Consider the following 14,069-nt stretch of genomic DNA (forward strand, 5'->3'; position numbering starts at 1 on the left):
TGAAGGGTGCAGAGGATGCAAACCGCAGAGGATGCGGCAGGGGACCTGCTGAAGTGGCAGTCTCCTATAGTTGAGACAATTTAGCCAGCAGGACTGCATAAGGATGTGCGGCACTGCCCTGTTGTCTCCTGTTTTATCCTCTGGGATGGGCTAGCTCTGCGGGAGGCAGAAGTCAACTAATTTGGAAAAGCTTTCATTTCTTTTCTCTGCCTTGTTAGAATGCACCAGGTGCTGCACCTGCTTCTGTGTGCCTGTGGGGGGTGTGTATGCTTGCTTATACATCGCACAGGTGCATGCATATGTATACATACTCACAGACACGTAAACCTATGTATCTATATGCTTGTACAGCAGATGTGTATCTGGTATATATACACATATTTACACTTCTGTGTAGCATGGGTTAAGATACAAATTGTGACTTTTACTCATAATGCTTTTCATAGCACTCTGTTAGCTGAGTGGAATGAAAAGAAAACATGTTCCCTCCCTCCTCATACACTTAGGAAAAAACCCTTTCCCTTCAGTTGTGGCACTACTTTTCACCTCTGTTGGTCTGTGAAGGCAGCCCTGGTTTGACCTCTCTGCCAGGTAATTTTCACAGAGATCTGTGTTACTGCCCCTTTCCTAGGTCTCACAGTATTTTGTGCTTGGGGGTTACAAATCCTGTTCCTAGGCTCTGCAGAGCTGAATCAACCTACTGGCTCACTAATGCTGCAAAACATGGTCCTGCCTCCCAACTTCTCACATCCACAGATGTGTGATATGGCTTCCCCTCTTGCACGGGCTCTGGTGCTTGTTGAGCCCTTCCATGAACTAATTCAGCTCAGTACAACAAAAGAAAACGTTTGTGGGGCATTTTGGGGGGTGGGTGGTAAAGCTGGGTTACTTTTTCACTGGTTTAGCAGGTTGAACTGGCTCAGTGGGTTGTCCACTGAGTACCAGAATAAGGGAAACAACAAAAGCATGTGGCAGAGAGCAGGGTGAGCAAAAGGAGTGGGGAGGAAGGGATGGCAGCAAGCTATTAGATCAGTTGTATCATCAAACTGTACCTGAGTACCCTTTCTGCAAACATATTCCATATTGCTGTTGGAGACAGGTTCCTGGGTAAGACAGACCTTTGGTATGGCCATTTTTACGTTGTTGTAAACTCAGTCTTCAGGAGTGAGGAGTATAAATCTCTCCACCTACAGCAGGCAATCCTGCTGCTACATCCGTTAAGGAAGATCACTAGCTTTCTATTCATACAGCTCAAGGGAGCTGCTTTTGTATTTTAATGCTTCTTCTATCTATGGCATTGACATCTAAGGCACTCGGTCTCTCCGAGAATTTTTCAATGCTGGCTGAGATTTCCTGGAATGGTAGCCACCCATTTTTCTCTATTGCTAAACTGTTCTTTCACATCATTTTGCTAGCTCCCCTTCTGCCCTCCACCTCAGGCAAAGCTGCCAGTACCTCATTATTAACTCTCTGGTTGTTTCTTCACTCCTGGCTGCCATTCTTTTCTGTGCTGCAGTGGGACACTGAGGAACCACTGCTGTATCTGCCTCCCTAGTGGGATGTTGCCCTACAGTGAGCTTGTTCTCTATTTAAAAAAGAAACAAAATCTCTGATTCTACGGATAAAAAACACTTCCAAGTATTTGAGTATCTGCTATACCTTGCAAAAACTTGGGAGTGCTTTATTTTTCTGCCTGGGTGTGTGGCTGGGAGTGTGCATTACCTGTTATTTCAGCTACTGCGTGTTCAGTACAACAACTTTTTCATCTGGGCTTGTAGGTTTTTTCAGCTGCTTTTTTTATCTTTATGAGGCTGGATTCCCTTCACTCATTTCCCCCCTGATTTCTTAACCTTAGAAATACCAGCTGTAGTCTGCCTGAATTTATTTTTTTCCTCTCTCTTTCTCTCTTCCACACTAACTAGAAGGAGAACAGAGATTTCCTGAAACAATATGAAGCAATTGCACACTGAAGAAATAAGGATTAACTAAGCAACAAAAATAAAAGTTAGAAACAGTCCACTGAAAATCATCAAAACTCTCTCAGCTCCTGCACCTCCATTCTTCTGGCTTTTGTGAAGTTCTTTAGTGTTTTCCAGCATAAATAGATCTTGAATTTCTAAGGTAAAAATGATAAACAAAATCCAACAACTTGAAAGAAGGAAAGTTTTATTCATACACATCAAAAGGTGGCTAAAATAGGACCCTCACTGTTGCAAGTCATCTTTAATAGTTGCCACATTTCCTCCTGGAATAGTTAACGGCAACTTCGCAAGATCTCCCTGGGTCTCTTACAGGTTCTGCCACTCATTTTATGACCATGGGTAAACCATTTCTTCACTCTGTACCTTAGTTTCCTACTGCAAAATGGTGCTAATAACACTCACCCATTTCTAAATAACTTGTGATGTTAAAATATTCATTGCTAGCAAATCCTTTGAGATCCTTTGAGGTGAAGTTCTGAAGTCATGCAAAATGCTTTTCTAGCAAAACCAACCCCCCAGCTAAAGTCACGTGGGCATACATACATTATTGAATTTCATCTTGGTATTTTGTTTCAGTGATGCATTTCAGCTCATCTGTGTAACAGGAACCAACAGAGAGGGCCAAATTTAGAATTCAGCCACAAATAATGGATTCTAAACTTAGCATTATATTAATATCAGCAAGAACAAATCTGGAGTATTTGAAAATTGTGTTCCAGATTGCTGCCTGAGGATTTTATTTGAATCTCATGATAGTCACAAGACCAGAGTGAAAAGACTTCCAATGTAGAAATTTGCTTTGTGTGCTGCAATGCTACAGGAAATCAAATATATGTTCTTTTACGATAATATCTGTTCTTTAGAAAAAAACTTCCACAGAATACACTAAAATTTTCCAAAAATTCAAACTGCCATGAAATAAATCCAGAGGTGGTAAACAAAGAATGCCAATGGACTTATCCTTTTGCACTACATCTGTTAAAAAATAACCAAACCAAAACATCATTTTTCTGATAGTTTGATTAATCTGACCACACACAGCAGAAACTAGACAAAACTGCGTCCCATACTAAGACAGCTTTACACAGCTTATCTTTTTTCTGTTTAAAAGGACATGCAGGTCATGGCCTGAATGTTTTAATTCAATTTGGGACTGTCAGAGGAATACAGCCCTAAGTCACTTCTGCATCTATGTGTCCATTCATGTGAGTGGGTCATTCTGCTGCAGTCTATTTCTGGTGGCAGTAACAATGTGCGGTCCAAGTCGAGCCCAAGTTTTGGACCTGGAATCAGGAACTGCGTTTTGAATACACCACAGTTTGTACGTGTACATGGGTGGTAGGTGAGGGGCACGGGCTCTGTTTAGGCTCAGGTTTGAATCAGCTGCAAAATTCAGAACCAGCAGGTAACTCTGCTCCAGAGTTTGGTCTAGTCCCAACTTCTGTCTGTTTACACTTACTACGACAAACTCAGGAATTGAAAAGTAGCAGAACGAGATCCAAGGAATTTTATTCCGTGTTTCATCTGCTGATTACCTTTTCCCCCATGTTCCCTGTGGTATGCCCCTTTAAATCATTCTGTCTTTTCCCACTTCTTTCCCTTCCATTTTCAAACTCATTTCTCTTTTTCTTGACTCTCTTGTTCTCCTCAGGCTCAGTGGCTAGTTCTCTCCACCTCTCTGAATTACTTGTCATTTCTCAGCTGTCATGGACCCTCCAAGCCCTGGCCTTCTGTCTCCTTATTAAAGGGGCTATCATTCTGAAGTGTTTTTTGTTTCCAGCTTTAAAACAAACATGTTTTTATTATTTTAACAAAATCTGACTTCAGCAAAGAAAGTCAATCAAAGGGCTTGACTGTAAACATTTTAATTTGGTTGGGTTTGTGTTTCACGGCAAGTATGAACATGTAGGTATCTGAAGCAGAGCGCTGAAAGCCAGTTCATGGCTGGAGGTTTGGGGGAGTGAGGGTGGCAAGCGGATGCTTCCCAGAGTTTTGGTCACCGTGTGCTTCCTACACAGCCTGGTCTTTGCGAGAGCAATCTGGACCTCCCTTTACCCTCTCCCATACTTACTGTAAAGGTATAGGCTGGCATTTGTGACTCCCAGCTTGTTGGCAGCCACGCAGGTGTAGTTCCCATAGTGTTCCTCAGTGACGTTGGCCACCATCAGCAGAGACTGGGTCCCCGTGCTCTTTATCTCCAGACCGTTGGCGCTGTTTATCCTGGGAAGACAGGAGAAGGGGTGTGTAGTGCAATGGCAGTTGTGTATTGGGAAGGAAATCACTGCCTGGCAGGCAGTAAACCGAAGTCATTCAGCCCAGCTGGCAGGTGAGGATGGAGGGAGGCAGGAAGGAGACGTGAGAAGAAACAGACCAAAGAAGGCATTGATGGAAAGCAGGAGGAGGGAATGAAAGGAAGAAGCAGCACAGTGGGGTGAAATGCCACTGATAAAGCAGTGGAGAAGCAAGAAAAGCCGAGGGAAAGGGAGGAAGCCTTTACCCAGCACCAACTAACACTTGGAAATGAACACACCATGGCCATCTGAGGGCTAGTCCATACTTGAACAAAAGGTTTTTAGTGAAACACACCAATTCATGTGTTCCAATATGTGCATATACCAAAGCTGTGCACATGGGTCAGGTTAAAAACTAGGATAATAACACAACCTTCTTAATGCCAGGTAAATGCTCAGGTATAAAGGACAGATCCCTTTTCTCATTTTCTCTCATATGCAAATCTGGGTGGCTCAGGTCACATAGATGGGGGAATCTTACCCCTCAGCAGCTCCTTCCCCTAGATTGGAGGCACCTAGAGTGGCATTACCTACTTGGAAACTAACACTGCCTATTTTTTTGTCTGTGTCATGGGCTATTTAATGCATGAACATCATCAGGAAGAAAGCACTATTGATGTCTTAATTGTGTATTGGCCCATAACTGACTTAAAGGCAAGAGCTCCATCCTCTGCACTTCCTTCAGAATCCCCAGCGCAGAGAGGGATTGCCTCCTCCAGCCCTGACCATGCTGGCTCTGCCGAGTCTGATGGGACCATCGTGAATTATATGGTTTGTGAAGAGTAATTTGTTTGAGGAGAAGAGCTGGGGGGATGATAGGTGATTCTCTAAGGATCCTCTATTGAGTGGACTGAAAAGGACAGAAGGGAAGAGGCGAGCTAAAGGTCTTACCTGGTATCATCTCTGTACCACTCGAAATCAGGCGTGGGCACTGCTGACGCCTCGCACCGGAGTAAGGCTTGTCGTCCCGTGGCCGCTTCATTGCTCTTGGACTCTGTGATGGTGGGAGGGTCTGCAGGAAGGAAACACGTGGTCATTTCACACACTTCCAGGTGGAACGAAACAGTGAAACTATGTCAGGGCTGGCTTCCTCATGCAAACCATTCGGGCCGGTGAAGGCCCACGGCTGCTGCTTGCTGTGGCACATGCTCCCCCCTGCTCCTCTGGAGAATACCTGCTCTCTGAACTCTCCCTAATACACCGCATTAGGATCACTCCTTATGCGTGCTTCTCTTCAGCAACACTGAATAAAGTTCTGTCATAAATGCATAGGCATACACAGGCAGAGTTAAGGTTAATGACGGACTTCTGTAATTTATGAGTATTTACCTGTAGATCTCTAGTTCACATGGGCTCATCAGAGAGGAGAAGATGAGAGAAAGACTTCATCAAGGGTAAAGGAAGACAGCAAAAGCAAAAGGAATAAAGTAGGAATTTAACACTAGCATGAAAATTATCTTCCATACAACCTCTGTGTCTAATGTCAAAACTATAATAAGAAAGGAAAGGACTGAGGCAACATGTATGAGACAGAAATACATTCACAGCTTAAAAGGGAAGAGCTTTAGCAGGAGCTGTGGGTGCAACTTTGAGAGCCAGACAACTTGTTGAGACACTTCTCTTAGGTGTCTAAGATTACAAATCCTGCCCAAACCTTCCTGGACATCATGCTTTGTCACAGGCTCCAAGAGGGCTTGCTCGTGATTGCTCTGCATGAAGCTTGCCTTCAGCCCAGCACGGTGCTCCCACCTCTGCTTACTTTGAAGCCTGAGAGTTGTGCCATGGGCAACCAAAACTTGGGAACCATATCTGTGTGCTCTGATGGAGCTAGGTCTTAGTGCTGGCTGGGTGCCAGGTAGGGTAGGCACCAGCATCTTCAATCCCAGCCCCATGTTCAAAATGTTAAGCGACAAGTTTTACATGTTAAAAGGCAGAATTATTTCCACCCGGCTACTGAGAGGGATCAGGGAATAAGTGTCTCTCATCACTAATACTTGCATACCCTGAGATTACGGGGCTGCAACTCAGACAGCTACTTTGCTGAGACTCAAGTTACCATAAAGCACACTCTGCGTGTACAGAGTACAGCTCCGCTGTCTGTATCTGTCCCAGCACTGAAAGGCCAAAAAAATAATCAAAATGGATTGTGTCAGTCAAAGAAAAAAATAATTCTGTCTGGAAAATGTATGGAAAGAAGTTTGTTTGTGAACACATTAGCCATCTCAATGTGATCCCTTTCCTGACCTTAATCGGGATTTTATGCAGGGCTTTAGGGATGTTGCAGTGCGCCCTCTAACATCATAAATATTAATAAGTGTACATAAATAGGATCCTACATTCAAAGGCTGCGGGTTCATGTAAATATTTTAATTTGGAAAGGAGGAGAGGTAATAAAAGGATAGTGAAGGTGATTTTTTAAGGAACCTTCTTTGATTTTTTGGTTTGAGCAGTATATCTTCTTGCCGTCTGCAGTGAGACAAACCTTTTCCGTTTCACTGAATCCAGCGCAAGAGGTGACTCACAAAAGGAACAAGCACCTTTCTATGGGCCTAGAAAATGCTCCTGGCAGGCGTGTGCTCCCCGGGCTGCTGCCAGGGAGCCCAGCCCCTCGCTCTGAGCAGTCCCTGCCTTAGCCACCCTCCTCGGCTTTTTAAAGGACAGAGCCCAGATGGGTGGACAGGCCATACCTCAGCCACCACCGCTTTTGTGAAGGCACTGCTGGCCCTGAGGCTGCCTGCTCAGTGAAGGGCAGTCTGCTTGCTGCAGCGCTCTCCCAGAAGGGGCAGGCGGTGGCCCTGAACAAACCAGCCTATTGTACTCAGAAAGCAGCCGCTCTGTGTTTAGCTGTTTGCTGCCGGGGAAGCCAGGAGTGGGTTCCCTTCAGCTGTTTCCCCCCCACTCTTCCCCAGGCCTCAGTTTCTCTGCCTGTGATGCGCAAGGGCCATTACTCGGGAAGCCTGAAGGTGGTAGTGTGAGACCAAAGCAATGCGAGGATGCTCTGTCCTGCAGTCCGGGCTGACAAGCTACACGCTCCACAGCGTCAGCAGATGATAAGAGATGGCCAGGAAGCTCCTGAGGTTGGGCAGGTCCCATTTTTCAAACTTACTGTAGTTTTCCCACTTTCTGCTGCGTGTGGTGTAGTTTAAGGAAGCAAGGTAAGGAAAGATGTACGCAAATGTCTAGCTTTCATTCCCTAAACAGGACTAATTTTTTTCCTGTGCATGGCCCTCATGACCTCTTCGATTTTTTCCCTTTGTTTCAAAAGAAAAGATGTGTCCTGAAGGAATTTGTAAGTTGCTTACATTACAAATTAGGCCACATAATAATATTACAATACTCTATCGCATATTTTCGTATATTCCAACAGTAAAAATGTTTAAGATCTTACTGTAGCACAGTTATGAGTGGAAACTAAGTCAAAATCAAACATTCTGACTTTATACAAACAATCTGTTTCAACCATGTTAAAAGCATCGTTGAAATTATGCTTCACAGAAATATTTGAAAATATTAATTGGTTCTCATGGACTGTCTCGGGTTTATAAACTCAGCTGGTTTTGACAGGAAAAAACCCTAAACAGTTTTAGTGCAGAAAACCTGCTACTACAGTTTCACATTAACGCCAAATTTGGCCCATGAAGCAGCTGGTATTAAACCACTGCCACCTAGTTTCTCAGGGAATTATAAAAAACTCAGTGGATTCTGAAGATGCCGCAGGGAGCCTATAACCTTGAATTCTAAGCAAGACAGACAAGTTGATCTGATGTGATGGCCCAAAGGGAAAGAAAGAGACAAAGAGTGAGAATGGTATTAAAAGGTGCTAAAATTACCTGTGGTGGCAAATTAGACTGGGATGGGCTGAAACGCTTGCTGCCGTCAGCTCTCTGCCCTAACCCACTCCCCGGGAGTGCTACCTGTGAATCAAGGCCATGCATATGCACCCTGAAACATGTCTGTAACCATCTCCAATTTCAGTTTAAGTTAATATTCTGGTGCGTAAACTGAAAAAGGTCAGGAGAGGATATACCTCCCATTCATCCATCCCTGCTGCGGAGGTATTAGCCTCCAAGCGAGGAAACAGAGCAGGTAGATGGGGATATTCACTTTAAATCACTCCAGTGCCCAATATGAGCCATACAAATATGGAGGTGGACATACACACACATAGGATTGTAAGAGTAACAGCAGTCTGAAATATCTTGTGTCACTGTGAGAGGAGTACGCCAGCAGAGTGAAGTGGACACCTGTCTAAGCACGTATGGGCGATGGGATCCATGTCCCACTCATACAGGTGTGGATGTAAGCCACATAGCTAATGTGCCTCGCGGTGTTTTTAGGTGGATTGCTGTATCCTTTGGTCAAGCCCCTTTCTGTATTGCATTGGTGCATGGAGGGTCTCTTAGAGACGGCTTTATGCTAATGACCTGAAACCAGCATAAAAGTCAAGTTTTTGCACCCTCTCATTAACACATGCCTCTACCGCATGTCCCCCCAGGCCCCTGGGCTGTGATAGCCATGTAGGCACTGCTGAGATGGCTGGGTGCAGGCAGGCGTGTGTTTGCTCTGAGACGGCTGAACCCTCCCTTATCTCTCCTTGCTGTCTTGCCGAAGCTTCTCTTCACGCTACTGTTCTCCTGAATATCAATGAATGAAAACAAGGCATCACCAGCGTTTCTGAGGGGAGAGACAGGGGCAACTCACAGCTCCTCTCTTTTCTCTCTCTCTTTTTCTTTCTTTTCTAACCAGGTTTAAAGCACAAACTATACCCTGCAATAAGTGTCTGACTGCAGATAGTTTCCTCAGCGCCTCCCCTCCATTTCAGATCATATAATATAAACCCAGAAAGGCTTCTCTGTTTATCCTAAAGTCACCCCTGCCCGTGGACAAAGCTCTCCGCATTGACCCACTCCAGTTGCGATGTACTCACAGTTCACAGTGACCCGGACTTGCTTGACGTCTGCTGAAGCAACCTCGTTGGCAGCTTTGCATTCATACTTGCCCGATTGCTCTCGCGTGATCCCTAGGATCTCCAGATACTCTTCCTCGCCTTCAAACTCTCTGCCTGGTAGGACAGAAAAATACAGGTGGTGGCTCTGTTAGGCATTCAGATTTGAGAAGCCTTCTGCTTAATTGCTATGGAAGAACAATCACAACAGGGATTCTGCAAATAAACTACAGTCATGAGCTATTTTAAAGTTATTTCAGAAGCCATATCAGCAAGATACTAGCATTTTATTTAGTTACGGAAAACTTGGTTTCTGAAAATCTGGACGGAAGCATACAAGCAGTTCCAAAGCGTTGCATCTCACAGGCTGTCCAGGCCAAGAAGCAAAATCTCCATCACGTGAGACCAGAGTAAGTTCACTGGTGTGACGGCTGAGTACCAGGGAGGTTAGTCAGCCTGTGGCCGATGGGCTGGTTCAGGGCTAGCTGGGTCGTCAAATGTGGTGGTGTATTGTCAACACTCTTTTCTCCACTGCAAAACTGTGAAAAATGTCTTCCTGTCTCTCAGAGCAACCACCACCCTGAAGTACCATCGATCAGATCGAGCTACTGTTAAACATGGCCAAACTGAGAGAAACAAAGTGTAATTTGATCCACGGAGACCAATAATCATCACGAATGCCTGATCTACTGTACATACAAAATCACACATTTAAACTGTGCTGCCTCACTAACACAGTTTTGAAAGCAGTGACCTGAGCGTTGGGGTTACAGCCAGGGGCAGGAATCAGGGGAGGTCTGTGGCCTTGCTTTTAATTCACTGTATGACCCTGGGTGAGTCACTCCCTTGCTCTCCCTCTGTGAACTGCAGCTAATAGTCCCCTCTACCATCACCTCCTGGTCAGAGAACGGCAGTGAAGTTAACCCATGTAAAACACATTACAATCGTTGGATGAAAGGTGCCAGGGAAGCATGAAATATTAGGATTGGTGTATCTACCCTATTCGTTCAGAAAGCCAAGTAAGGTTCCTCCTGGAAAGAATGTGAACCACACTGGCAGCAGTGTCAAGGGAGATGCTTCCTTTCTCTGAGACGGCTGCAAGCACTGGTCTGCAGCATGCAAAGCCACAAGCCCCAGTTGCCTGCCTGTGTATGTTTAGAGAAAGTGTCCCCCAACCTTCAAAGGGTAAAAGCCAGATTTCAAAAAAAAAAAAAAAAAAAAGTCAGCCCACAAGGGCTCCCATTCAGGTTCCTCAGAGAGTGGTCAGATTTTCCAAAGCAACTCTCTGCCCAGAAGACATTTTCTGCTTGATAGGTGCCAAGCACTTCTGAAACCCTGCCCACTTCACGTAAGTGCTTAGAGTTGTTTGACGGAGTTCAAATAGTGCCTGCGAGGACGGGGCTGTTGTCCTTGGCTCTGCGGCACTGCGTGAAAGCAGTGGGTAAGCCCCATCTCTGGAGCTAAAGCTCCCATGGAGCCACCTGCAATGAATCCCACCACACAGGCACAGGCTTGCTGCAGTGTGTTGGCCAGGTCAGGCTGACCGCACACACTGGTGATACCAGCTGCGTGCATTTCCCTTCTGCATCAGAGATAGGGACTTCAGCAGCTCCAAAATCTGCTCAGAACTCTGTCCCTTCTACAATTATTTTTGCTTTTTATATTTTCTTTCCCAGGCAATTTTCAGAACCATTCTAGGGGAAAACCACCCACCCTCACGGAGACTCAGTATGAAAACAGCAGTGTACCTATTAAACTCATGTAAAGACAAGGTTTCCCCTCTCTTTCAGTGGGGCTAACCAGCAGTCCCTTTTCCAGCTCCTGCCAGATGTTCAGGTGAGTGGAAATCTCATCGCTATGTCTAAAACTTACAGCTGCTTTGATGCAGGTTTTCACATCCCCTAACAGTCTGCTGAAGGGCCTTACTACATGGCAGCAGTGTATTTTACAAGGTAGGGAGGCAAAGTTGGCTCCTGCTGTCCACCCCGTGCTCTGGGACACGGCTCTCAATCCTCTGCTGTGCACTGGGGCTGATGCTATCGGGAGTCAGTGGAGAAGGAAGCAGGGTGGGATTTTCACAGATACTTTTTATCGATGTAACTCATGAATATGTAAGGAAATCTTAACCCCTGTAGGACCAGAGTTAGGTGAGTCATAGGACTGGAAGAAACTTCAGTCACCATCTAGCCCATTCCCCAACCTCAAGGCAGGACGCATGGGTCATGTCAGGGAGACAGCCATCCTCTGCCCTCCAGCGACAGAGACTCTGCAGCCGCTCCAGATGATCTGTTCCCATGCTTCACTGTCCTTACCATTGGAGCAGTTTCCCTGAAGTTTGACCTGAGTCTCCCTTGCTGCAATTTAAAGCTATTATTTTTGTCTTAGCCACTATAGACAAAAAGAAGAAATCATTCCCTCCTTCTTTGCAATAGCCTTTTATCAACTTTTAAATCACTTATGTTCCTCCCTTAGTTGTCATCTTTTTTTTTTTTTTTTTGGCTGAACATTGCCAGGGTCTTTCAATCTTCCTCTGTAGGTGAGGTTTTTTTAGACCCTTGATCATTCTTGTTCTTTCCTTTTAGACCTCTCTGACAAGTTCACATTTTTCTGGAAGTGCAATACCCCAAACCGAACACAGCATTTCAGATGAGGTGTTACCATGGCTGAACACAGACGAAGGATTGCATCGCAACTTCTGCACCGTGCTGCTGTCTGTACAGCCAATACATTGTTTGTGGTTTTGCCATAGTGTGATTCATTTTTGGTTGGGAACTCTTTTAATTCCCAGGTCTTCTTATCACATACTGCTACCTGCTAATAATGCTTTTTGAAAATCCCACCCCCAATTTGAGCTGACAACCAACACTCCCCTCCTTTCACAGCAGCACTCCCAGTTGGTAGGTCAGCCAGTTGACTAGAAAGTTAATCAGACATCAGGGAAAGACTCACAAAGAAAAGGTTAAAATGTAATTTGCGTCTGCTTTGCAAATCATTTGCTCTGCAATTCTGCCTTGTTTATACACAGGGTTCATTCCAAGTGGGACTCGCTTCTCCTGCAATTTGCCCTTGTCACAAGACTGTCACCATAATGAAAAGAGGGTTGAGGGTGACTTAACCAGCTCTAATGGAGTGGCACCCTCATTAAGGGCACTGTTAAGTCTGTCTGTCAGAGAACCACATCAATGGAGCTCCAAAGTATCCTAAAAGGGTACATACTTTCCTAAGGGAAGATGTTTTTCAGCATCTCCCCTGCATATTTACATGCACTTAAAGTCTAAACCGTGTACCATGTCCAGCAGGAGAGCTTTCACAGCCACGCACAATCCTTCCCAAGACATGATGAGCTGCTGGTTTGCCCAGTGGAGCTTTCTGGGAATGAGTGAAAGGGAGGACTTCTGTTTTAAAGAGCATGCCAAAGACATCAATAGGCCTATTCAGCTCCTCATTCCCCTGCTCCAGGACATAGATACGAGCATAACACTTCAGGGAAAGTTTCTGTGACAGTCTCTTGCTGAAATAGCGGTAGCACTGTTCTTGTCCCTGCACTGGTGACCTGTTTCAACCCTCGGCATCAACATTTTGCCACAGGAACTCAGCTACTCTCACTTGCAAGACAGACCCTTTTGCTTGCAGCCCTGTCCCCTCTAAGGGTACATTAACCATTTCTAACAAAAAGCATTTATATAGTATCATAGTGTCATAGTACAGATCAGGGAGAGGAAAGATGTATCACGGTGTGTTAGAAAAATGTCAGGTTGTGATATCTTGCACAGAGCTGTAGAGATGTTTTCACTAATTCACCTTGGCAGCCAGATTAGGTGAGTCATATTAACTCTAACCTCTAAGGCAAAAGGGGGGCGGGGGGAGCAGGAACAGAGCTTTATACACTGAGCAAATTTACAAATGTTTCCGTGCAGGAGCCAGCTTTGGCAGGGAGCTGATGGTTGTCACTAAGCAGTTTATCAAAGCGGGGAGGGAGAAGGCTTGGACAACGCTCTTTGGTACCAATAACAATGACTCCTGGCAAGTGAGCCACTCCATTCCCATTAAGAGAAGACATTTGCCGTGAGCATGTTATCCAGGGACAAAATCCTGACCCTACTGCCAAATCTTCCACGCTGACAAGGGTTGTCCCCTGGCTGTTTTGTCTGGTTCAGTACAACCCCTTCCCAGTGAGGGGCCTTCCAGGTTTCCCTGGGGGGGAAGACTCCTCGTGCAGCTCAGCTCTTCTCATCCCAAAGCATCCCTTCCCATGACTCCAGGCAACCTTCTTCCCAGCGTTTTTTTTGCCTTTCACACATTCATAGTTAGCTTGGTTTGTTGCTGCAGCCCCATTAAACACCGTCTTGCCAAGCTGTAGTTCCTTAATTCTGTCCCAGTAAATCAGAAAGAGGAGCTTTCTGCTCTGCAGGCTGGAGATAGAGAGTATGAGCCTGGGAGGCTTGACAATCAAACCAACAGGGAACGACCCCGAGCCAAGCGAGCCAGGCGTCTGCGGCTGCTTGGAGCTGGCAGAGCCCTTTTTGCAGAGGGATCTGCGGCAGACGGCTTTGATGTGTGCAGGAGGAAGGCTTTGAAGGCCCACTTGCCTCAGCCACATTTCCTATCCCCGGGCTTCCTAATTGGACCCAGTAAAGTAAATAATGAACCCAAACAGCAAACCTGCTTGGCAATGCTAGCCTGCTGGCAAGAAGCCCTCCTCTCCCCCCACCCTTTGGATATACCCTTGTACAACCCCATGGGCTCTGCATATCGTCCCCTGTTGACATGCACACCTGCCTATGCTCTCATAGATATACGAGACAGATATATATAAAATATGTATCTTTTATATATATAAAATACATAATA

General features: G+C 45.5%; 1 protein-coding gene across 3 annotated transcripts in view; it reads right to left on the bottom strand.

Moving 5' to 3' along the window:
- The window catches only part of LSAMP (limbic system associated membrane protein), a 1,011,998-nt gene that overhangs the window by 19,949 nt on the left and 977,980 nt on the right, over nt 1-14,069 (bottom strand). For all 3 annotated transcript variants that reach the window (XM_050905213.1, XM_050905195.1, XM_050905204.1), the window contains 3 exons: nt 9,201-9,335; nt 5,165-5,285; nt 4,054-4,202 (listed from right to left, as the gene is read on the bottom strand). In XM_050905213.1, coding sequence (XP_050761170.1) covers nt 4,054-4,202; nt 5,165-5,285; nt 9,201-9,335 — 405 coding nt within the window. The remainder of the gene's footprint in view (nt 1-4,053; nt 4,203-5,164; nt 5,286-9,200; nt 9,336-14,069) is intronic.

This window comes from Gymnogyps californianus, chromosome 1 (genome assembly GCF_018139145.2).
Source record: "Gymnogyps californianus isolate 813 chromosome 1, ASM1813914v2, whole genome shotgun sequence".
In the NCBI taxonomy this organism is placed as follows: Eukaryota; Metazoa; Chordata; class Aves; order Accipitriformes; family Cathartidae; genus Gymnogyps; species Gymnogyps californianus.